At 44.8% G+C, this 26368-nt stretch overlaps 1 protein-coding gene across 4 annotated transcripts in view; it reads left to right on the top strand.

Annotated features, from left to right (window-relative positions):
• The window catches only part of ACSS3 (acyl-CoA synthetase short chain family member 3), a 182983-nt gene that overhangs the window by 89587 nt on the left and 67028 nt on the right, over positions 1-26368 (top strand). For all 4 annotated transcript variants that reach the window (XM_033951908.1, XM_033951907.1, XM_033951906.1 and 1 more), the window contains 5 exons: positions 2768-2902; positions 5163-5303; positions 10298-10378; positions 10462-10557; positions 15414-15565. In XM_033951908.1, coding sequence (XP_033807799.1) covers positions 2768-2902; positions 5163-5303; positions 10298-10378; positions 10462-10557; positions 15414-15565 — 605 coding nt within the window. The remainder of the gene's footprint in view (positions 1-2767; positions 2903-5162; positions 5304-10297; positions 10379-10461; positions 10558-15413; positions 15566-26368) is intronic.

Raw genomic sequence — 26368 nt, 5'->3', positions numbered from 1 at the left:
GTGGTTAAGGCAGAGCTTACAGGAATGGGACAGGGACAAAACTCACAGGGACAGGACGGGGAAACTGAGTTCCTGCGAGGATGGGGGTCAAATTTGGCCCCGTGTCATTCTCTACCCCAGATGTCTTAGTTTCTCGATGAACTATGCAAAATGAGGTTTCAAACATACAAACCAATTTTCATGTTAAAATAATCTTTTTAAAGTGCTAAGTGATGCAGTAAAAGTTGAAGTGTTTGGTGTGTATATTATTTGCTTATCGGATTCAGTATATTAACAATAGATATGAACATGCACCAAGACCTATGTTTGCATAAGAAGTTGCTAGCAGTTTCAAGTAGGGGCAGCTGTCATCACATTTCTGAGTGGTGCAGAGGTCATACTGGATGTTGTAGGTTATTTATAGTGTTCTCTTTGAGATGTGGGTAATTGGAGAATGTTTTGTCTATAGCATATCAGACATGCAGCTTAGAAGTCATCTGAGGACTGTTTATTGCAAAAAAAAAGTGAATATTTTCTTTTAATTTTGGAATAGCAAAAGGACAATACCAGAAGGTTGGTAGGCTCCTGAAGGTTGGGTGAGATCTCATGTAGCATCCTAATTGCAGCATAATCAAATTTCTGAGGAAAAGGGGGTTTGGGCACAGGATCTCTTAAAAGCAGCATGGAGATTATATTTCAGAGGTGGATGCGAGGAATGCCTTTTGTAAAAAAAAAAAATAAAATAAAACACATGCCCTTTTCTGAGACTCTTCAAGCAGATTATCCTTAATTCCTCATGGCTGCAGTTAACAGCCAAATTAGCAAGACTTGGAGATTGCTCACCTTCAGCTCTGATTGGATCATATTGGCTATGACATCACAAATGATGTTATAGCTATTGTCTCTGAACCACTGGATCCTGGTCCCTGTGTAGCAGTAGGACAGCGCCTCCTACACGGCTGCTTCTGTAGGTACAGGGATCGACGTAGAGGGCAAAGCTTGATTTATTAAACTTTATGACCTAGAAACAGAATCTTTCAGAGTCATGTCAGCCTGCTCTACTTGCCATTTGCTAAGCATTCAACTTTATTTTGAAAATAAATTCAGTGGGTACATTTTAAAGAAATAGAGAACAAATAGCACATTCCTGTTAGCTTTTTGCTTAAGGGTATGTAGCTCATCCTTCCCTTTTAAGAATGGAGCTGCCCTGTGTTTTTTCCTTGAGATTAGCATTTCCCAGGTGTGCCACAGATGTTTTTCCATCAGCTAGCTGGAACACAGTAGGAAGAAAAAGTAGGGTGAACCAGAGAGCTATTAGCTGTGGCAAAGCCTTTTGTCTATCTTCTCCGGTATCCATGGCACCTCAAGAATTCCTTCAGCCAGCAGGGGGAATCAGTGAGCAAGGTTTATCTGCCGCTAGGTTTGCTCTGCAGTCATAGCATCATGGGGCTGGAGGACCTGACTATATAGGGAGACTGGCAGAGAAAGAGGAAGGGGCAAATAATTGCTGCTCACTTATATCTGCCTTTTGGAATCCAGGACTGGCACAAGCTGCGGTGCAGGGGGATCACTGTTACACACACTACCCTAGACCAGTGGTTCCCAACCCTGTCCTGGAGGAACACCAGGCCAATTGGGTTTTCAGGCTAGCCCTAATGAATATGCATGAAGCAAATTTGCATGCCTATCACTTCCATCATATGCAAATCTCTCTCATGCATATTCATTAGGGCTAGCCTGAAAACCCGATTGGCCTGGTGTTCCTCCAGGACAGGGTTGGGAATCACTGCCCTAGACCACCAAAGTGTCAGTCAAGTGGGTGGGTGTGCTTGGGGAGGGGTGGGGAAGAGCAATTGAAAATGCTGTACAAGCAGGAGAGGCAGTGGACAGGGTGCAATCTTGGTGTCCTTGTTTCTATTGCATCCTGTACAGCCGCACCAGCTGTGCATATTTTGCTATCCCTCATGAAAATATGTCTTAACTAGGCACATCGTTGTAAAATGATCTTCCACATAGCCAAATTGCTACTTCCTGGAGGCCCCATCTATAATTCATATATGATTTCTATATTCGGTATGTACGAGGGTGGTTTGAAAAGTTTTGTTAAAAAAAGCAAGTTGAATGACGTAGTCTCCATCGAGGGCTATACGCCGAGTCCAGCGAGTTTCCAGTTTTTTTTTGTATCATAAGAAAAATAGTTTATGATAAAACTGGAAACTCGTTAGACTCGGCGTATAGCCCTCGATGGAGACTACGTCGTTTAACTTAATTACCATATTTTCAAACCACTCTTTATCTTTATTTTAAAGACATTAACATTCTCTATCATTAACGTGTTTGAAACCAACGAGATGCACATTTTAGAATTTGAGGTCTATTCGTTTTATGCAAAAAAAAAAAGCATAGCTTTATTCAGTGTAAACTCTAGTATATTATGTTAGAAAAGATCTAAATATGCTTTCCTTATGGCAGAAACAGACTTTGTGGAATGGACTAGAGAATGACACAGGGACAAATTTGTCACTGCCTCTGCCCCATTCCTGCAAGCTCTGCTTTATCTGCACGAACCTCGAACATTTATGATTTCAAAATGTTTGAGGCTTGTGCAGATGAGGACAGAGCTTGCAGGAATGGGGCAGGGACAGGAAAAGAACTCGCCTGGACAAGATGGGAAAATGAGTTCCTACGGGGACGGGGAAAAATTTGTCCCCGTGTCATTCTCTAGAATGGACTTTTTCCATTTTTTAAAACCTTTTTTCTAGTGTTTATAATCTTGATTTAATTGCAGCCTAAAATTGTGGTCACTGCATCGTTTGGAATAGAACCTGGTAGGAGGGTGGAATACAAACCTCTTGTAGAGAAAGCTTTGGAATTGTCCCAGCACAGTCCTGAAAAACTACTGGTTTACAATCGCTCTAACACGGTATGTTTTTTGTTCATTCTCCTAGTAGCTGTCGTTTTAAGAGGCCATTTTATGAAGGAGTTTTTGTATGTAAAGGTCTTTTATATAACTCCAGGGATTACTCATGTAAGCGTTTGAGCAGCTTCCAGAAGGCAATTAAATTTATATGACCCACCTCTGGGCATGCTCTGGGGCGGAGTTTGGGCAGGTGGAGTTGAGTTTGACATGTATATTGTACAAAATACACCCATAGGAACATTCTTTGCTCATTAGGAGCAGACGTAAATATCCGTGTCTTCAAGCTAGCAGTGATTATTACTGATTTACCCTTGTTTAAAGATTCATAGTTGCCTATGTGACCTTCATACATAGGTGACCTGTTATACAGTTAACCCTCGTTACTGTATAATACTTTTCATCCTTGACTGGCCTAGTGGTAGATCTGCTGTCCCTGCACCCAGAAGTTGTGGGATCAAATCCCAGCGCTGCTCCTTGTGACCCTGGGCAAGTCACTTAACCCTTCATTGCCCCAGGTGCAAAATAAGTACCTGTACATGTGTATGTAAACCACTTTGAATGTGTAACCAGAAAAAGACGATATACAAGTCCCAATTCCCTTTCCCTTACCGGCCTGCCTGCTCAGCTGATCGGGGAGGAGAATACCCCTGCCACAATTGACTGAGCGACTGCGGCATGGGACCCCCTGACAATTACCCCCAAATTGGCAGAAGGGATGCTCACTCCCTCCTGTCGCCAGCCCACGATCCCTCCTTCCCCCCGTGAAGCACCATTGTTAGGAGGGATTTTTCTTGATCAGGCAGGTGTGATTCTGTAACCAGCACCGGTGACATGGGTACCGGTTAGAGAATCAGGGGATAAGGCATCTGTTTCTACAGACATGCGCGATTCTGTATAGGACAACGGTGTGCGATTCTCAGCCTCTTCTTAGATGGCTGCTGAGACTCTCACTTAGGCCAGGTTTTTCTTTGTCTAAATGAGTGCATCAGTCTCCTCCCTTGTTTTGGCCAATCAGGGACTTCCTTAGGCTCCTCCCTAAGGAAATCCCTGATTGACTGAGGTGCCTCAGGCCCCTCCCATGGGAGGAGCTCGATACACCTGAGCCACATGATGCACCAGGGAGGGGCTAAGGCCCGCATTGCGCAGAGAACGGCCAGCGGAGGAGCAGGAGGGACTGATCACACCACCTGCTCCCGACTTAAAGATACGGGGTGGGGACGCCGACCTGACCCTGGGGCGGGGGGGGGAGATGGCAGGAGGGAGTGGGCATCCTTCCTGCCATATCAGTTCAGTGCGCTGGGGGGGCAATGGTAGGAGGGAGTAGCCATCCCTCCTATCATATTTGGGTGGGGGGTGGGTGAGTGTGTGGTGTCACAGTAAGAGGGGGAGGAGAGAGGGCACGTAATAGTCGGTGGGTCGGTGGGAAGGGCCGTTGGTGGCGGTGGGGGATTAAATTTTTTTTTTTTAATGGGACAGATATTTTGCGTGTGTAACACAGCAGTCGGGTTTTAGGATCCTAAAACCCGATGCAAAATAGCCAACCAAATGTTAGTGAATCAATCGCATGGCTATTTTGCATGGGGTTTTACAAATTTGCATGGCCGGATTGGAAAATGGGTGATCGAGGGGAAAAACACGCAGTGGGCCATTTTGTGAATCGGGTCAGTTAGCAGTGGCCGGTTAGCAGCGATCGTTGCTAAACTCGTGAAAACCTTCATGTTAATTTTTTTGCAAGTCCTATGTGTTAATGGAAAGCGTAGCATGGGATCTGCAAAAAATGAAAAATAAATCCAAATGCCACCATGTTAACTCTGGGCTTGGCACAGACGCTAAGCCCAGATTCTAATGCCTTTTAGTAAAAGGGCCTCTATACGTAGGGTTCACTGAATCAGGGACAACTTTTTAAACTGAAACAGGCTAAAAGGAGCAGTAAAGCCTGTGAAGGGTTTGTAAGGAACACAGCAAGTGAATGGAACAGAATAAAAGTCCTCTTCCAGTTACAGGTTTCAAGTGATAATTTTTCAAGGGGATAATCTGATGCTTTTAAAAGCTATAATACTCTTTCAAGAGCTAGTCATAGATGACTTAAACTTGCCCACTGAAAAGGGGCTTCTCGTATCTGCTAATCTTAATGTTCCTCTAAAGAAAGCAATTGAAAGATCGCTGTTATCAGTAGATGTCGGTCACACAATTTGAATTGGGGTCATTATATTCTCCACTTGTTCAGCTTTCAGCGTGCAACTGCTTGTTAACTTTGGTTTAGGAAACTCTTCCGCTGGTCCCAGGCCGTGACCTTGATTGGAATGAAGAGACTGCAAATGCCAAACCTCATGACTGTGTCCCCGTTTCTTCTGAGCATCCGCTTTACATCCTGTATACGTCGGGGACGACAGGATCACCCAAGGTGAGCTTTGTAAATGAAAAAAGAAAAGCACAAAGGGCCTCCCAAGTCCAGCCCATCAAATTTGATTTATTAAGACCGACACGGGCCATGTTTCGGTGAATCTGCCTGCATCAGGGGTCAGTTAACTGGATGCACAATCAAATACACCAACGGCTAATCGAATGCGGATTCCACAGCAAGTAGTCAAATAGAGCACGACGAGATAGCTGTTTGGCTTCAGGATTGGTACTGTTGCCTCTGTTTCAGTACTTGCGATGGGATCTGCATTTGAAACGTAGAAAGGCCCATCTAATCTGCCCATCCATAGTAAGCATTCTCTCTTTCTCTCTCCGAGAGATCCCACGTGCCTATCACAGGCCCTCTTGAATTCAGACACAGTCTCTGTTTCCACCATCTTTTCCAGGAGACTGTTCCACGCATCTACCACCCTTTCTTTAAAAAAGTATTTCCTTAGATTACTCCAGAGACTCATTTATTCAAGGAGGGACACGATCTTTTCTGTCATGGCCTCTCAAATTTGGAATTCGCTCCCAATCAATATAAGGGAAGAAAAATTACTTAGTAAGTTCAAAGGTCTCCTGAAAAGCTGGCTTTTTAAGGATGCCTTTAACTGAATTATTTGAATCTTATATAATAAAACCTTACAGGCGCTGTGGTGTGTGATCCGTGGCCATGTTCCATTTTAGAACCCGGTGGCAGGGAACATTCTGGCCACTCCCCTCCTCCCGCCCTCACTCACCAACTGGAAGCGCAGGCAAGCTCTCTCCCTGCCCGTGTCTTCGGCAGGGAACACACCTCCTGCCCTCGCTCACTGCTGCCACCGCTGATCCTCCTCTTCAGAGCAGCCTGCGATTGTGGCCGGCTTTAAAGAACCTCGCAGGCCGCTCTCCAACCTCAGTAGCATGTTCCCTCTGATGCACGGGATTGCGTCAAAGGGAACGTGTTACTGAGTTGAAGAGCGGCCCGCGAGGTTCACTAAAGCCGGCCACCACGATCGCAGGCTGCTTTGAAGAGGAGCAGGCCAGAAGACGCCGGGATGGAGGGAGGGTAAGAATTGATCCCCTTAGGACAGGGAAAGGGGGCTGCTTTGGGGGGAGAGGTGTGCTGGGGGGAGACAGAAGGGGCCATGGAGAGACAGCGAGAGGGAAAGGGGGCTGCTTTGGGGGGGAGGGGTGTGCTGGGGGTGACAGAAGGGGCCATGGAGAGACAGGGAGAGGGAAAGGGGGCTGTTTTGGGGGGAGGGGTGTGCTTGGGGCAAACAACTTTGCTCTGGGGGGGAAAACAGAAGGGCCATGGAGAGACAGGGAGAGGGAAAGGGGGCTGCTTTGAGGGAGGGGTGTGCTTGGGGCAATCAGCTTTGTTCTGGGGGGGGGGAAGGCAGAAGAGGGCCATGGAGAGACAGTTAGGGAGAGGAAAGGGGGCTGCTGTGGGGGGAGGTATTTGCTGGGGGGCAGACAGCTTTGCTCGGGAGGGTTGGGGGGGGGAAGACAGAAGGACACAGACAGCGGCCAAGGAGAGCGAGATAAAGAAACACAGAGAGACAGACACATCTATTCTAGCACCCGTTAATGTAGCGGGATTAAAGACTAGTTCTATATAATCAGGATACTCTTTAGTGGACTAATAATGCTGTTAAGTGAAAATTGAGCGGGTAACCTTTTCCCATCCTATTGTTTCATTACCTATGCCCTTTTTATTTGGTTTACAAATTGTATTTAATCTTTTTTTTTTTTCCCTGTTGTGTTTGGTTGGTCAAAAGTTGTATTAACTGTCTGGTTTAATCAATGTGTTTTTCTTTTTTACCCCGATTTTATTGTTATTTGTAAATTACATTGGATTATGATTTTGCGATCAAAATCAAATTTTTAAATAAACTTGAAACTTGACACCTCTTAACTTCATCCTATGCCCTCTCATTCTAGAGCTTCCTTTCAAATGAAAGAGACTTGACTCACGCGCATTAACATCACATAGGTATTTAAACATTTCTATCATATGTCCCCTCTCCCGCCTTTCCTCCAAAGTATACAGATTGAGATCTTTAAGTCTGTCCCTAAACGCCTTATGACGGAGGCCACGTACCATTTTAGTAGACTTCCTCTGGACCGACTCCATCCTTTTGATATCTTTTTGAAGGTGCGGCCTCCAGAATTGCACACAGTATTCTAAATGAGGTCTCACCAGAGTCTTATACAGGGGCATCAATACCTCCCTTTTTTCTACTGGCCATACCTCTCCCTATTCACCCTAGCATCCTTCTTGCTTTTTGTGTACAGTGGTACCTTGGTTTACGAGTGCACCGGTTTGCGAGTGTTTTGCAAGACGAGCAAAACATTCGCAAAATTGGTGCCTCGCAAACCGAGCTTGCCTCGATGTACGAGCGCCTCCCCCCGTGATCCGTCACCCCCCCCCCCCCCGCGATCCAGCACCCCCCCACACCCACCCGAACACTTTGCTTACCCTCCATCTGGCACCCGGCACCAACGCACAGGACATGCCGGTGCCGGTGCTCGAAGATCTGCAGTCCTTTTTGCTGGGCCTTGAGCATCTGCGCATGCTCAAGGCCTTTGAGTTCCCGCTCTCTCTCCTTACTTTCTATGGGGAAACTCGCTTTGATATACGAGCAATTTGGTTTACGAGCATGCTTCTGGAACGAATTATGCTCGTAAACCAAGGTTCCACTGTATATGATTGTGTGTCTAGTGATTGATCCCTTACGCAGCCCCTTTCTCTCTTACCTTACTCTTTGTCCGGAGCTTTGACATCTATCCAGCAGAATCATCCTGTGATACCCTCATTCCGGTATATTTTCTGTCTAGTGGAATAACCTGCTAAATTTGCCAGGACTTCAGTCATCTTATCAGGCATTTAAGAAGATCTCAAGCCATCTTTGTTCTTGGATGTAATTGGAGATTGATTGAATCAAGAGAGATTTTTATAAAATTTTGTTTTATTGAAATATTTTCAATTATACATGAAAACACACTAAGGGAAATTGAGGAACTAGTACAAAGCAGTTTACATTCCAGTTATTACAAACAAGTACACATCAAGGATGGAATACCCAAGAGCTGCTATGTCATTATTAATAAGTAAATTTAATACGATTCAACAAAGATAACTAAATATGTTGGCCCAGAGATGATGTTGAAATAAACCCAATTTTAACCTGCTTCCTTTGGCTCCATTCCATTACTGGAGCCCCTACATTAGAAAAAAAGAAAAGTGTCCAGAATCAAGAGAGATTTTGAAATACAGTATTTCAGAAGGACCTACAAATGGATGGGGGTGGGGTAATAACAGAACTCAACAAGGGCATAAAATACATAGCTGCTACTTTTCTTAACTGTAACATTTATTTTCAATTTATAAATTTAATATTTTATACCACCATAAAAGCATTTCCAAATGTTGGTGCATCAAACTTTGAATAAACTGTAAATTATAACCTATAAAGGAAGCCTGTTGTTGTCGGTCACATGTGAAGCTTGATATAGTGGTTGGGGCAGTGACCTTGGAATAAAGGGACCCAGGGTTTGATTCCCACTGCAGCTCCTTATGATTGCTAATTCTTTAAAAGAAGTTAGCTTAGCAGGGTATTAAAAAAAAGGTTTGGATAATTTCCTAAGAAAAATCCATAAGCCTTTATTAAGATGCACTGCTTATTTCTAGGAAAAGCAGCATTAAATCTGTTTTACTCTTTTGATATATTGCCTGGTACTGGTGATCTGGGTTGGCCTCTGTTGGAAACAGGATACTGGGCTTGATGGACCTTGATGCTGAGTACCTGCATTCCTTATTTTAAAATCAGAATATACAAATACCTTGAAGTTTTAACTTTTTGGCATTTATATCTGCTCCAAGCCATACACAGCCTTGGTGAAGTTTTCGCGACTTGGTGGTCTGCTTAAAGGTAGTGATTTTTTGCAATACTCCAATAAGAAAGTCCATAACCCCAGGAGACAGACGACTTTTAGAGGGAGGCTTTTTAATCATATCCTCTTGTGCTTGCATTCTTACACATAACATAAAACTTTATTTATAACCCTCTAATGTATCGCAAACTGTGTGCCTCCTGAGATTTCTGGTGTGCTGCAACACACTGGCGAGGAGGAGAGTCGTCCATGCCGGCTGCTGGCGAGAGGCACGTCCTGTAAGGAAGTCAGCCGGCGCAGATGAATCTCTTCCTGGCCAGTGTCTTTCCTCTTCTCCCTGCACCTCCCGGATCCCTCCATCGGTGGGGTCGTGGGGTCGCAGCCAGATGGGCTTCCTCGCGTGTGCAGCCATCAAGGCGATGATGTCACACACGCGCTTGACGTCATCACGTCGATGCCCGGGTGCCTTCCGGCCGGGACACTGAATTTAGTGTGCCACCAGCCGGAAAGTTTGCAAGACACTGCTGTAAGCCTTACAATTCATAGCGTCTTACAAAAAGAGTCGATCTGTTTAAAAACAGTGAAAATATAAATCTGACATCTGCAGTGTTAAGAGACATTTTAAAAATATACCGTTTTCCCCCCCAAATAAGACAGGGTCTTATATTAATTTATGCTCCAAAAAATGCACTAGGGCTTATTTTTGGGGGAAACACGGTATCTACCCTTGACACTTGCCATGTTTTTCCTATCGCTCCCATCCCTTTGTGCACCAGAACACTACCAACATCACTGATGACATCATCAGTGACACGACATAGGGAAAGCCCCGGCGGGGAAGGCCACAAAGCAGCCCATTCAGAGTGCTGCGATTGGTTTTGAGGTTTCAGAGGTAAGGCAGTCGGTGGTGTTCTGGTGCACAAAGGGTTGGGAGGGAGAGAGGGAACTCTAGGGCTTATTTTCAGGGTAGGGCTTATTTTTGGGGAAATAGGGTATTTCCCCCTAATATTCAATTTCCCTCTCTGTCTAACTATGGGTGTGAATGGTATAATGCAAATTTTAGGTGTATTTTTCCTTGTTTAGAATCTAATTTGTTTTCGCTGTTTTTATTTCCCCTAGGGTGTTGTTAGACCGACCGGCGGATATGCAGTGATGTTAAACTGGACAATGTCTTATGTTTATGGACTTCAGCCTGGAGAGGTAACGGCCGTCTCCGCCTGAGCGATGCTTCTTAATGGTTCCATGCGTTTTAAGTGTGTGACTGTTTTCTGTTTTGCTTTCAGGTATGGTGGGCAGCTTCTGATTTAGGCTGGGTTGTAGGACACTCGTACATTTGCTATGCCCCTCTTTTGCATGGGAACACAACTGTCCTGTATGAGGTAATAAACTTCTTAGCATTTCCATGTCTCTTTTTTTTTTTTTTTTTTTTAATGTTGAATATAGAACCCTCCTTGAGTTAGGATCTGGAAAAGTAAGATCCAAATCCAGATATCACAATTAATGCTAGATTTAACTGGACAATTAGTCATAAATGTAGTGGTTATATAGAATGAACATCAGTGGCTTTATGAGTATCTACCTTATCTCTCAAAAAGAATGACACGGTCATTATGATCATGGAATCAGAATCGACTGGTGATCCTGCCATTGTTGTGGGTAGTATTGGACTCTACTTGTGAGTTGGCATTTGATTATCTGGTTCCTGCTCTGCGGACCCGCAGAATTCAAAGATATAAAAGCCGGGTTGGAGCTTCTTAAGAAGGTCTAAAAAATCTATTTCTTCGTTCAAGCTTTGAAAGCTTCTTAATTCAGGATTTTTTAGAACCAGATTTATTAAGATTTGATTCTCTACCTTTTTGGTGGGTTAGGAATATCCATGTTTGAAGTCTTAAATTTTCTTAAAACGACCCTGCTTGTATGCATGTATGTATTTGTTGCCTTAGTAACTGAATTAATTTTAGTTGGCTTTATGCCATAAGGACAGTATATCAGGTACAATATACATGTTATAATTGCACTAATATGTGACTGCATGCAGCTCTTTGATCAGTTGGAGGGAGGTTGCAGACAGTTTGGTTATTTGAGGAGTGGGAGGTGTAGCTTACAAATGAGCTTCTTCCTGCATTTTAACATTTCTGTATTTTCAGCTGAAAGATAGTAGAGTCACTTCTAGGTCATTGATTGAGCTATGGTTTATAGTTATGGTTTATTAATCTTGTTATATCGCTCGTTCATTTTATTGCTCCAAGCGGTTTACAAAATACAATCAAATATTTTTAAAATCCCCAAAACCCCTCATTTCCAGAGGTTGTGGCAAAAGCGGATAGCGTAGCTGGTTTTAAGAAAGGTTTGGACATTTTCCTGGAGGAAAAGTCCATAGTCTGTTATTGAGAAAGACATGGGGGAAGCCACTGCTTGCCCTGGATCGGTAGCATGGAATGTTGCTACTCTTTGGGTTTTGGCCAGGCACTAGGGACCTGGATTTGCCACCATAAGAAAGGGCTACTGGACATGATGGACCATTGATCTGACCCAGTAAGGCTATTCTTATGTTCATATGCCACACTCCACCTGACATATGTGTATCGGATGGGGCTAGCTAGATGGTGTGTTGCCTCCTAGATTTTTGAGGTGAATCTATTCTTTGAAAATACAGAGCTGAGTTTTCTGTCTGGTTTTTTTTTTTTTTTGACTAATACTTTCCTTCTGGATGGACAGAAATGAATCCCTTTCTACAAAATTTTTCCTAACATTCCGCACATTGGGAAGTATATATATTTTTAAAAAAGCCAGCTTTTGTAAACATAATGATTCTTTTAAATAGCAAGATGCATCTGTCAGGTATTTTGATGATGAATAAAACATGAGTCATTTTCAGAAAATTAAACAGAGAAAGAATAAAAGCTTCTATTATTCAGATCAGTGAGTCAGCAGGGAGGGTCTTAACAATATTGTTACTCCTAATTAAAAGTTAAATGCATTTCTCTGCTGAATTGATGATAACCTCAGGGCAAATATATACAGTAAATAACTTTGAATAAAGTGGCTGTGACTGTACCAGTCCCCATTCTCTTTTTCCCATCTTTATTTCCTTGAGATCTAAAAAAAGAGTAAGTGTTGGAATAATTAAATATTGTGCCTGTATTGATATAGATCAACATAAATCTGATTGCATAAGTCAGTTCTAGCTATTTGCCCATCTGTCCACACTAAGTACACAAGCATTGTCACACTGAGTCAGACTGAGGGTCCATCAAGTACCTGGCAAGATCCCAAGAGAGTTTTTATGCTGCTTACTCCAGGAATAGGCAGTGGATTTTCCCAAGCCCATTTTGGTGATGGTTTATAGACTTTGGGTATGGGAACCTGTCCAAACCTTTTTTTTTTAATTTTTTAAACCCTGCTATGCTAACTGCTTTTTACCATGGTCACTGGCAATGAGTTCTAGAGCTTAATTACATGCTGAATGAAGAAATATTTTCTCAATTTTTTTAAAAAATATACTACTTAGTAAATTCATTACTGACCCTTAGTCCTTTTACTTTTGGAAAGCATAAATACTATATGTGTATGTGTATGTGTGTGTGTATATATATATATATATATATATATATATATATATATATATATATATATATATATATATTAATACACCCACACACACACTTACTTTTATTTTAAATAATTTATAGGGCTGGGAAGAATTGATATTAAATCTTCCATGAAGCAGGCTGTCTGGAAACTAATACAACATGAACAAATTCAAATTGGGACAAGAAAGAAATCCAGCGTTTATGTTCAATTCCACAAAGCTCTGGCTTGTAATACTGTGAATCCATTAACACAAGCTTTGATTAAGGGATGTGCTGGAAGAAGCCCACACAATAGTCCTGTTTTACATAGAAACAAAGAAACACCAATTATTTGCAACAAGGCATTGATTACTGACACAAAAACATTTAGATTGTACAGGGCAAATCTTCAACTGGGTTAATCTTGCTTCTTTCTCAAAAAGATCCCACCTCCTAGCATCTTTGTTTGGTGTACGGAGTTGAGAAGCAGGAAATGAGAAGCAGGAAATCGCGGAAAGGTGTTGAGTTCACTGGTTTTGTTAGAGATTCCCTACAAGACAGTCTTGTAGCTGGGTCACAGCATTGAAACATTCATTTCAATCATCTCTCAGGTCTGCAGTGGAAGTTATTGAAGCCAGACACAAGAGGGTACCCCAGCCTCTCGTCGAGACCCTCCTTACTTGTAAAGACATGCTACTTTTTCTACCTTCCCTTCCCCACCTTTGTCCACGCAATGTCTTTCCCTTCCAGGCCTGCCATTGCTGTCTTCTCCAAAGACTCCAACCAGTCCTGACAGGGAACCTCTGATCTGTGTTAGTTTCAGCCCTAGAGAACTTGGCAGCAGGAGAGAATTTGCAGTGATAATAAGATGAGGTTTCTGACAAACAGAATGTAAAAAAAAAAAAGTAATTTGTCAAGGTTTCCATATGAGGAATTAAGGGAGTCATTCTACATAATACCATGTAATTTATTTCCACTTCCATAAAAAAATGTCAAAATGGTAGCCTCAGTACTTAATCGATGGTATTGATGCTTCTGGGTTTATGAAATTGGGCAGCTACATTTGGAACCGATAGTACTCGCGTGAAAGGTGTGACATCACCAGTCCACGTGTAAGTGCCGAGCCCTCCACATGGAAGCTGCCGGGTCTGTGCCATTCTCACTTTTCAACCTGCATCTTTTTAGAAAATGGCTATTCTTGTTGCATGTTTTAGAAAAGGCTGTGCATTTCTTAAACCATTTTTCTAAGATAGCATCAAAACTGAGCTTGTTGAAACCTGATTTCTATGTTCTCTATAAAATGGTGCTCCGTGTCTAGGACAGTGTATCGAGAATTGACAGATTCTCTCAGTTCTGGTCCTCCTTGCTAGAATGTTTTAGAAGTATATGTAGAAAAGTGGGGAGAAGATGGCTGACTTGAATTATTGTTTAGAGATTAGAGCATAAATGGCCCCTGCGAGGTTTCCTTCTGGCCTGCGATGTTGCATCCATTCTTGGTAAGCAATAACCAAGGCCATATCATTTTAGGTGGAAGTAACATTTTCGGTCTTTTCGTATATTGAGGGTGAGGGAGAAAAAGACTATGGGCCAAATTCACCAACCTGCCCGATCGGGCCCGATCACCTGATCCGGGTAGGTTCGATGAATTCAGGAAACAAAAATATGCAGATGGGGGCGATCGTAGGAATGCCCCCATCTGCCGACACGGATCGTAAGTGTGCGATTCCAACACATGAGCAGACCATCTGTAGATGACCTGCGCTTGGGTGTAGACCTGACTTTTTTTTTTAACTTTCATGTGCGCCGACTCTCCTGCTCTCCTCTTCCAAGCCCTGCTCTTGACACCTTCCCTGCGGGCTCGCACTACAGGGAAGGCAGCAGAGCCAGGGGGAGCAGAGAGGACATGTCAGGCAGGTGTTCGAGGTAGGCAAGCCCAGGTGCGGGTGTGCGAGAGCCAGAAAGAGAGACACATGTCACTGAGCCTGCCTCGCTTCCCCAGTAATTGTCTCTACCTGCAAGGACCCCCCCCACCCCCCGAGACATCGCGGCCTCCGGCTCCACGGAGACGGGTTAAGAATCGGCCTTGACCCGGCCTCGGCCTCCTCTTTCTCTAGCTCTTTGGGCAGGCAGATCAGAGCAGGCAGATCGGGGCAGCGGGAAGCATTCGGTGTTCGGGGAAGGCAGATCAGGGCTGCAGGAGATCGGGTCTGACAGGGCAGAGAGCAGGGCTTCAATCGAACAGGGGAGTCGGAAAGACGTTTTCGACTGCTCCCCAGCAATCATTTCTTCAGTTGATCGGCCAACCCAGTCGGATGTGAAATTTTGCGTTGTGAATCGTATCCCTGCCTACTTTGCATGCGTTTCCCCTCATTTGCATGCACGGATTGGAAGCGGATTGCAGGAGAGGTAAGTGAATCAGGCCGGAGGGAAATTTGGTCGTAAAGGGGCAGCAAACCGATCGGTTTGCTTTGTGAATCTAGCCCTATGAGAAATGTGAGTTGCTTGAAATAAAGGCTCTGTACCAAATCCCCGCTGTGGTTCCAACTGAGGTGAAAGCTTAAAGTTTTCTATAAAGTGATTTTATACGGTTTGGTATCACATATTCAGGAAGTGACCATGAGTTATGTGACATATACTGTATATTTAAATCCATTTCTGTGCAGGGTAAGCCCGTGGGAACACCTGATGCTGGTGCCTATTTCCGAGTGTTATCAGAGCATGGGGTGTCAGCCATGTTTACAGCACCAACTGCGCTTAGAGCAATCCGCCAACAGGATCCAGAGGCAGATTTGGGGAAAAAATATTCCTTGACACGGTAACTTCTGTTTACTATAGACTGCTTAAAGCTTGGCGCCGAGATGATGTGCGGTAATCATGAATTTTGTGTTTCCAATGTTTTCCGCAATTGCTGTAGTGGAATATTAGCCTAAATCTGCTTTACACGCCTAACTTTAAGTGTGAGTTCAATGGCCGATGTAAATACTTGTGCCTAAATGTGAGATTTGGGTGTAAATACTAGGCACACCCGACCCGCCCAGGTCTAAGCCCCCTTGCCATTGCTTTTGAGTGCTCAATTAGTAGAATCTCAACTAAGGGCAGTTTTGTGCGGAACTGCAAATTAGCATCAATTTTAGCCAATTAGCAGCTAATGGTTAAATTAAGTTGCAGGTTTAACTGGCACTGTTCTAATCGTTTGAGCATCCAACTTTGCATGAGAGTTTTGTAGAATGACGGGTAGATGTGGATACGTGTGTCTGTGTGGTGCAGATAATCAAGACGGTAAGATAGCAGAAAACGGGTTGATACTGAAAGACATCTATCCTGGTAGGGAGTGGCGTCTGCCTGGGTAAGTGCTGGTGAGAGGGGATATTCAGCGGCACTGACTGAATATTTCCTCTGACCGTTCCAGCATTATTTATGGGAGAAGCTTGGGCAGTAGAGGCTTATAGAACCCACCCCTATCTTGCCCTACCACTAGTAGGCTCTCCCTAGGCCTACTTAAAAAAAGCCCTGTTGTGGTCTCTTTGGGGCAAGAATGAACCCTGCTGCCTGGTGCTGCTGCTCACTAGAAATTTCCTGTGATGGGCTTGTGGGAGTTCCCGGCAGCTGTTTCTACTGGGGAGAGTGTGGCGCAGTGGTTAAAGCTACAGCCTCGGCACCCTGAGGTTGTGGGTTCAAGCCCACGCTGCTCCTTGTAACCCTGGGCAAGTCACTTTATCCCTCCATTGTTCCAGGTACATTAGATAGATTGTGAGTTCACCAGGACAGACAGGGAAAAATGTTTTGAGTACTGGAATAAATTCTGAGCTCCCCTGGGAGAACAGTATAGAAATTGAATAGATAGTCTGAAAAGATTCTGGTAACCAGAGCTGATACTGTGATGTCACAATGCCTCGTTCCACCAATAAGAGCCAACCTCATCAGTGATGTCACAATGGCTTGATTGTCCTTTACTTGGCTTACTTCTAATACATTTTGGTTTCTAGAGTGGTGCAGTGCTTAAGCCTCAGCCCCCTGAGGTTGTGGGTTCAAACCCACACTGCTCCTTGTGACTCTGGGCAAATCACCTAATCCCCCCATTGCCCCAGGTACATTAGATGATTGTGAGCCCACCGGGAGAACGGTATAGAAAATTGAATAAATAAACTGGCTGTGCACAGGAGGCAGCGGGGACCGGCGCTGGGATTGGGGGCTTGGAAAGGAGGCTGGTGCTGGGGGGGGATCGAGAGGGGCTAGTTCCAGGGTGGGGCTTGGAAAGAGAGCTGCTGCCGGAGGGGGAAGAGGGGGGCTCAGGAGGAGAACATTTTGGTCATGTGGGGGGTAGGGGGGGCTATTGGAGGGGGGGGGGAAGTTGTTTTCAGTTTTGGTTTCTGCTGAAACTCAGAGGCCAGTTCTGGTTGCAGATTCAGTTTCAGCAGAAAGGGAATATCCTGGGGTTATTTTGTTGTTGTTTTTTTTTTTGTCATACTCTTATTGAACAGGGTTACCAGAAATCCAGATTTTCCCGGACGTGTCCTCCTTTTGAGGACATGTCCGGGGGTCTGGGCGGCTTTTCAAAACCTGGCACTTTGTCCGGGTTTTGAAAAGCTTCTATCAAATTGCCATTGGGCAGGAGGGCATCTGCGCATGTGCGTCGTGGATGACGTCGCCCCCTCAGACGGCTCTCATCGCATCTATGTGTACACGGATGCCCTCCTGTCCGACGAGGGCAGGCTGAGGGGGCAGGCTAAGGGGGAAGGGCTAGGGCATGATGGGCAGGGGTGGGTCTATGGGTCTGGTTTTTCCAAACGGAAAATCTGGTAACCCTATTATTGAGCCAGAAGCTATATTCAGTGCCACTACTGCTAACAGGATACCTATCCAGCAAAAATGCTGTCCTAATATATCCAGATAACCCAGGGGTGGGTAACCTCAGTCCTCGAGGGCCGCAACTCAGTCCCAGGCATATTCATTGGGGAACCCCTGAAAACCTGAGGTTGCTCACCCCTGGAATAAGCTAGCCAGAAACCACCCCCAGCTCATTATGTACGGTATTTGGACATTTTTTATATCATTTAGTGGCTGTTTTTTTAATGTAACTTATGTTTCTTGCTAACACGTGCTTAGGAAAATAAACTAAAATATAAATTTCCAAGAAGATTGGCATATATGTACATACAGTGGTATAGTGAAGGATGCTGGCACCCAGGCATCTACCCCTGGCGGTGGAGAAGAGGGTGTCATGGAGGCACTCCTCCCTTACTCTTCTTCAAGTCTTCTAGCCTTCATTGGAAGTGAACAGGGTGTCCAATCTGCTGCTTACGCCGGCTGAGCTTGCCATCTGATGTCACTTCCTGGTCCAGCAAACAGGAAATGACATCAGAGGGAAAGATGGGTTGCCATGAGCAGTGAGGAGGAGTTCCTGCTTAATGCCATAAAAGGCTAGAAGATTTGAAGTGGTATGAGGGGTGTGCATTTCGAAGATGCTAGTGCCCCCACCAAAAAGGCACCCGGCACCCCCTTACTTACACTACAGTGTGCATATGTGTGTACACAGAAACAATTTTGGCATTTATATATAGTACATTAGTGGTATTCTGTAAAAACACACCCGTTTTAGAGTGCATATTTTAAAGTTGGCATACATATAGGTGGAGTCTTGGTGGGGCTTAACATATGAAGGTGTGAACACTTACATCAGCTCTTTTCTAGCTAAATGTTCACATGTAATGGAGGAGGGTAAATAGTGGTGTATTTCAGAGATCTGTACTGGGACCGGCGCTATTTAACTTATTTATAAATAATCTAGAAATTGGGACGACAAGCGACGCCATTTAAATTTGCAGATGACAGTAAATTGTTCAAAGTTGTTAAAAGGCATACAAATTTTGAAAAATTGCAGTCAGACCTTAGGAAATTGGAAGATTGGGCATCCAAGTGGCAGATGAAATTTAACATGGACACATGGAAAGTGATACACATTGGGAAGAATAGCCCAAATCATAGTTACTGGATGCTAGGATCCATCTTAGGGGTCTCTGCACCTAAGAAAAAGATATGGTGTAATTCTAAACAATACGCTGAAACCCAGTGTGCAGTGGCAGTGGCCAAAAAAAGCAAAACAGATGCTAGGAATTATTAAAAAGATGGTAAACCACACTAAGAATGTTATAATGCCTCTGTATTGCTCTATGGTGTGACCTCACCTTGAATATTGCATTCAGTTCTGGTCTCCTTATCTCAAGAAAGATATAGTGGAACTAGAAAAGGTTCAAGAAGAGCGACCAAGATGATAAAGGAGATGAAACTTATGTGAGGAAAGACTAAAGAGGTTAGGGCTCTTCAGCTTGGAAAAGAGTTGGCTGAGGGAAGATATGATTGAAGTCTACAAAAAATCCTGAGTGGTGTAGAACGGGTACAAGTGGATCGATTTTTCATGCCTTCAAAAATTACAAAGACTTGAGGACACTCGATGAAGTCACAGGGAAATACGTTTGAAACCAATAGGAGGAAATATTTTTTCACTCAGAGAATAGTTGAGCTCTGGAACGCATTGCCAGAGGATGTAGTAAGAGCGGTTAATGTAGCTGGTTTTAAAAAAAGATTTAGACAAGTTCCTGGAGGGAAAGTCCATGGTCTGTTATTGAGATAGACATGGTGGAAAGCCAGTGCCTGCCCTAGATCAGTAGCATGGAATGTTGCTACTCTTTGGGGTTCCGGAATCTTGTTACTCTTTGGGATTCCGGAATCTTGCTGTTCTTTGAGATTCTGCATGGAATCTTGATACTCTGGAGTTCTGGAATGTTGCTAATATTTGAGTTTTTGCTAGGTACTAGTGATCTGGTTTGGCCACCATGTAGACGGGCTACAGGGCTAGATGGACCAGTAAGGCTACTCTTTTGTTCTTATATAAACCGTGCCGAGCTCCACTTCCGTGGAGAGGATGCGGTGTATAAACTTAAGGTTTAGTTTAGTTTATATTTCACCTGTTATGTTAATATTCTATAAAGGAATGTAGGCACCTACGACCTGTCTAGAATGGGGACGGTCATCTCTAACCTCAATGGCCCAGAACATTCAGATTTTTTGACGACCGCTTGCATCACATTTCCCTGGACCACCTATTTTTTTCCTTTAGGCAGCAGCTAAGACCTTCGGTTGCTTTGAAACATCTCTCCTATCCTGCAGAATGGTTTGTAAAGCTCAGAATCGGCCTCTTAATTTGGATGAGCTGTATTGTTAATTTGAGCTTTTTGTTTGCCTTCCTGCCTTCTGGGATGTGTAGTTTTGATTTCCCTGTTCTATGTGCCGCATTTCATTTAGAATCTATCACAAAGGCCAGAAAGATTGGTTAGAATGAGATTAAAACTTTTTTTTTTAATTGAAAATGGACAAAGAAGGGGATTGAATTGGCATGAATCCCAAACTGCTGAGTAGGAGCGCCAGTTGTCAGGGCTAAAATTGATTATTGACGTTGCTCAAAAGTTTTGCCACTCAACACTCAGACTTCGGTTGTCAAATACAGAATAACAGAATTAAACGTATACAGTCATAGAAGTGGTATGAGGCGCTTAGTCCTTATGATCCCAAACCCCTCTCCGTTCAGCGTTTTGTTTTTTTTCTGCACCACATACTTAGGGCTCCTTTTACAAAGCTGCGCTAGCGGGGTTAACGCGCGCGACTTTTCATCATGCGATAACCCCCCGCTTTGGCCAAAAACTACCGCCTGCTCAAGAGGAGGCGGTAGCGGCTAGTGCATCCGGTGGTTTAGTGCGCGCTATTACACGCGTTAAACCACTAGCGCGCCTTTGTAAACGGAGCCCTTAGTGCGCAGTAATGCACTTAACACACATTGATTTTTTTTTTTTTTTTCTGTTAGGGCATGTTAAGGGCAAAAACCTAGGGCTAGATTCACTAAACTTACCGATCCTGTACCGGTGGTCGCAAAACCAGTTTTGCTGGTTTTGCGATCGTTCCCTGTCCCGATTCACTAAACTGCTGCCCGATGAATCTCCTACCCATGCAAATGAGGGAACTGGCATGCAAAAGTAGGAAGGGATCGATTCACTAAGCAGAAGAAGAACCCCGACTGGGTTTGCCGATCCTAAAAGAAGCAAGTATCCTTGCCGATTTTATCAGTATCGAGGTTACAACCCATATAAACCAACCATTAAAATTAAAAATAAAACTGTAAAATAACTTTAAATGTGCATAAGAATTCATTCCTTTTTTTATATATTCTGTAAAAAGCGCCTTGCGAGCCCGTTGTTTTAACTCGCGGGTTTTGTTTGATAAATGTCCATAGTCTGGCTACACAAAAATCTAATTCACTGCAACGATCACAAATCACTCCTTTTTAAAAAGTCCAACTAGTAGGGCCAGCAATGTAAACTGCAGCCACCCCTTCCCCTTTCTTTTGATCTCACTAGTGACGTGCGGAAATAAATCCCGCCCACTGAGCAGTAAAGGGCGAACAGCAAGCGCATGCGTAAATTGCATCATGCATCAATAACCAACAAGGATACTCTGCGCATGCGTTTCGATCGATCTTACAGCGATCCGTGGGATCGCTATAGGGCGTACGTCCGATCAGATCATTTGCATGTAGAATCTGTTGTGAATCGGTTGCTCGGCAAAACTCGGCCAAGAATCGCCCAACAACGATCCAGTCGGCAAGTTTAGTGAATCTAGGCCTTAACCTGCTTTAGTAAAAAACCCCAGACTGTTTATAAGCCCTGAGGGAAGAGGTTGCCCAACTATAAACAAGAAAAAAATAAAAATAAAAAATGTAGACAACAGAAGTAGAGACCAGGCTCGCAAATTGTTTACACACTTAAAAAAACAAAAAAAACCTCGCTAAAAACTTTTCCTCAAAACACATGTTGCTACTACTACTATTTATCACTTATATGAGTATAGCGCTGAAAGGCGTACGCAGTGCTGTACATATTGACATGTAGTAGACTGCCCTTGCTCAGAAGAGCTTACAATCTAACTTGGACAGACAGACGTGATATATAGGGTTTGGTTCTCGGACTAGTCATGCGGTATCATCCTCTAATAATTCGGGTGTGTCATCCAGGTCGTCTACTGAGGAAGCATGGGTATCAGTTACTACAGACTTGACCACTCGAGTTCCGGAAGGCCTGTAACTGATATTGTTATCCTTTCTCCTTGAGGTCTGTTCCTTTCTCGCGGGGACAGATGTTGCCAATTGTTTAGAAGTCAATTCCAGGGCAGAAATACGATCCACCACCTGAGCCAATTGTTCCATTATCACACTGAGGTCACTCTGCTTCTGTTGGTTATTGGGCCGTCTCTTCTTCTGTGTCTTGGGTCCATCCCTATTGGGTGGTACATCAGAAGAGGAAGTCTGGTCCGCTGGACGAGATGAAACAGGTCCTGGAGTGGAAACTACAGAGCTACTAGGTTCCAAAGCAAGTGAAGTCTGAACTGCGCATACACTCAGCTTAGATTCCTTAGATCGTGCTTTGGGCACCGGTTTCTCAGATGGGCCTGCAGGAACCCTGACTTTATGATCATAGAAATCCTCGGCTACGGCTAGGATCGATGAGTAAGAGGCCTTTTTCATACCAGCCACAACCACACTCATATATTCAGGCAAGGCTTTTGCAAAGAGAGATCGGAATTCTCCATACTCCAGTTCGTCCTCAGAAGGAGTCCTGTCTGGAAAGAAATGTCGTTTCAGACGGAAAGCAAATTCACGGGGATTTTCTTGGAGTCCACATCGCAAATGGAATGCAGCTTTGCGAGATTCAAAGAACTCATGTATTGAGGCCAGATGTGCTTCAATAGTTAGCTTCTCAGGCAGAAACTGTAAAGCAGTGTACTTCTTACTTCTTGCAAAATACATGCTGGAAAGTTGCTTGCAGAGAGATTCTTGAAACAATGGTTCAGGCTTGATGACATCATAGAGGCCTAACCTTCAGGTGTGAATACGGAAATATCCCTACAGGTTGGGGATGCAAACCCAAGGTGAGAGGAGTTAGGACTTGAAAGCAGTCTCGAAGAGGTGGGCTTTTAACTGGACCTTGAACGCTGCCAGAGACGGAGCCCGCCGTAGGGATTCAGGAAGCTTGCTCCAAGCATACGGCGCAGCTAGGTAGAAGGGACAGAGTCTGGAATTGGCAGAGGAAGAGAAGGGCACAGATAGGAGGGACTTACCAGCTGAGCGGAGCTCGTTGGGCGGGGTGGTGCATAGGGGGAGATAAGTGAAGAGAAATAGTCGGAGGAAGCCGAGTGAATGCATTTGTAGGTCAGTAAGAGGAGTTTGAATTGCATTCGGAAGCGTATGGGAAGCCAGTGAAGTGACTTTAAGAGAGGGGTAACGTGAGTATAGTGGCTCTCACGGAATATGAGTCGAGCAGCCGAGGTCTGGCCGAATCTATATATGGATCTACATCAGGGATCTCAAAGTCCCTCCTCGAGGGCCGCAATCCAGTTGCGGTTTTCAGGATTTCCCCAGTGAATTTGCATTGAAAGCAGTGCATGCACATACATTGACAGTATTACTCCCCCTGCTGATGACTGAGTATCTGATTGTTTGGTAAATGAAATGGTGAAATTATATTTTATGAAAGGAAAATAATAATGGCACAGCAGTATAATTAACTGTTCCTTCTAAGAATAGTCATACTGGGTCAGACCAATGGTCCATCAAGCCCAGTATCCTGTTCTCACGGTGGCCAATCCATGTCCCTAGTACCTGGCCAAAACTCAAGGTGTAGCAATATTCTATGCTACCGATCCAGGGCAAGCAGTGGCTTCCCCCATGTCTTTCTCAATAACAGACTATGGACTTTTCCTCCAGGAACTTGATAAGAACCTAAGAATAGCCTTACTGGGTCAGACCAATGGTCCATCAAGTCCAGTAACCCGTTCTCACGGTGGCCAATCCAGTTTGCCTGGTGAGAATTGCCTCATGGGGAAAGTTGGTTTTTTCCTACTGTAAATTGGGGTAAAAAGAAGATATTTAATTAGAGCTTGCTTTGTTGAGCTTGGTTTAATTTCTGATGGGTTTAAATCTTCATTTTGTGACAGATCATAGCTGCAGGCTCTTTATTTGATTGTACTACTGTTGTACATTTTCATGAATCTTTCCCCACAGCTGCTTTTATTTCCCAGTTCTCTCCAGTGGTGTATTTTCGTAGTTGGTAGCATCTCAGAAGGCTGAAATGTGACAGGGACTGGTTCAGTGGCTGAATACTGATGAGCTATTAAATAAGTATGCTTACGATATGTTTGCATACAGTATGTGCCATTTGAACAGAAAACCTGCCCGGCAGCCGTTAATGAGTAATTATCCTGTGACCCATTTAAAGAACTACGGAGTTGAAATGTGCTATTTTTTGACCTGTTAAAGGTCGAATGTGTTGAAGGACTCCTACCACCATCACAATGTTGAATAAAATACCTTGTTAAAACCAGTTCTTGTACTAAGTTTCCTTCTGGGGGGGAGGTGAGAATTTGCCTTGCTTGCTGTATACGTTTGTGCTGGTTTTCTTGTTTTGTATGGGTTGATGTCTGGTGTGGCCAAGGCCGGTGTTAAGGGAGGGCAAACAGTGCAGCTGCCCTGGGCCCCACAGCTCCAGGGTGCCCCACAGTCTGTGCATCTCTTCCCCTTGTCGGAGCATCTCTTCCCTTTGTCAGGCCATCTCTCTTCCTTCGCCTCAATTTTGTGGCGCTTTTCCAAATCAAAGTTTTCTCTTTCAGAGGGGCCCTGACGTGGCAGCCATTCTTGCTAGTTGCACATAGCTGCCCCAAAGCTTCTCCTCTGATGCGATCTGGCGGAAACAGGAAATTGTGCCAGAGGAGAAGCTTGGGGGCAGCCACGTGCAACTGGTGAGAATGGCTGCTACATCGGGGCCCATTTGAGAAGAAAACTTTGGCTTTGAGAAGTGTCTGCGAAGGGGAAGGGAAGGGAGAGAGATGGCCCGACAAGGGGAAGAGGTTGAGTGGCACTTTAGGTTTCTTGTGTGGAGAAAGAGAGGGATAGACGCTGAATGGAAGTGTATGTGTGGGGGTGGGGGGTGAGAGAGGGGAGCAGATGCTGAATGGATGAGAGAGAGGGGGCAGACACTGGATGGAAGTTGAGGGGAGGAGAGAGAGGGGAGCATACGCTGAATGGAAGTGGTGAGGAGAAAAAAAAAGGTCACATGCTATATTGGGGGAAGAGGATAGATACTTAAGGTGACCATACGTCCCATTTTGAACGGGGCTGTCCCCTTTTTAGATCCCCTGTCCCGTTGTCCCCACGCACAGCTTCGTGACGCCAAAATGTCCCATTTTCAGAGATAACGTCCCGAAGCTGTCTGTGGGGACAATGGGACAGGCGATCACTTCCCCTCCCTCTAGCGCCGAAGCCTGCTCCCCCAGACAGGCTGCTGCTGCTACCTACCTCAACACCTCAACGCCTCAACACCCCTCCCCCCGGTTTTGAAAGCCGACATTGGACCAGCACGCTTAGCTGCCCTGTTCTCACTCCCTGTAATGCCGGCCCTGCAGCTCTGGACTTACCCACACCTGCTCCTCCCCCCAGATCGCTATTATTTTAAATGTTATGGCAGCCGCGGCACTGTATTCATCAGAGGAGACTTCTAACCTCAGCCTGCCCCGGAACTCTTCCTGCAGCAGCCGCCCGCCTAGGCGGGAACAGGAAGTCGCTGTTGCAGGAAGAGTTCCGGAGCAGGCGATGGCAGAAGTCTCCTCTGATGGATAAAGCGCCACGGCTACCATAACATTTAAAATAATAGCGATCCAGGGGGGGGGGAGCAGGTGTGGGGAAGTCCAGAGCTGCAGAGCCAATGTTAGAGGGAGTGAAAGCTGATGGTGCCGCCGGGGGTTGGTTGGGCGGGAGGAAGGAAGAAGAGGAACTGAAGCATTGACAATTTTGGGGGAGCAGGTGTGGGGAAGTCCGGAGCTGCAGGGGAGACTGTTGCTGTACCCAACTGGAGGGAGAAGGAAGATGAAGGAGGGAATGAAAGGAGATGCCAGGGCTTGGATGGAAGAAGAGATGCCAGGGCAAGAAGGGAAAGAGGAAGGTATGCCAGACCAAGGGAAAAGGAAGGGGGAAAGGAAGGAGAAGATGTCATAGCATGGAGGGGGAGGGAAAGATGGAAGAAAAAGAAAGGAGAGAGATGCCAGGGAATCAGGGAAGGGATGATGCCAGACCGTGGGATGGGAAGGAAAGAAAGGAGAAGAGAGAGATGCCAGAGCATAGGGGACGGGGTGGTGACAGAGAGAGAAAAATGGAGAGGTGGCAGAGCTGAAATCAATCATGTACAAAGGAGAGAAGGGGCACAGGATAGATAGTTTATGAAAGGAGCATAGAAAGAGGAAAGATGCCATATGGAAGAGAGAGAGAGAGGGCGGACACTGGATGGAAAGGGCAGAGAGGGCAGTGAATGGGAGGGGCGAGACAGAGGGTGAACAGTAGATGGAAGAGGTAGAGAGAATGAGACAGACACTGAATGGAAGTGTGGGGGAGAGGAGGGACAGCCGCAGAATGGAAGTGTGAGGGAGAGGGGGAGCAGACGCTGGAAAGAAATGGGGAGGAGAAAGAAAAAAGGGCACATGTTGGATTGAGGGAAGAGGATAGAGTTAGATACTGGAAGGGGTG

This window comes from Geotrypetes seraphini, chromosome 7 (genome assembly GCF_902459505.1).
Source record: "Geotrypetes seraphini chromosome 7, aGeoSer1.1, whole genome shotgun sequence".
NCBI classification, from domain to species: domain Eukaryota; kingdom Metazoa; phylum Chordata; class Amphibia; order Gymnophiona; family Dermophiidae; genus Geotrypetes; species Geotrypetes seraphini.
Note: the sequence above shows the minus strand (reverse complement) of the source record. Positions and strands in the feature narration are given on the sequence as shown.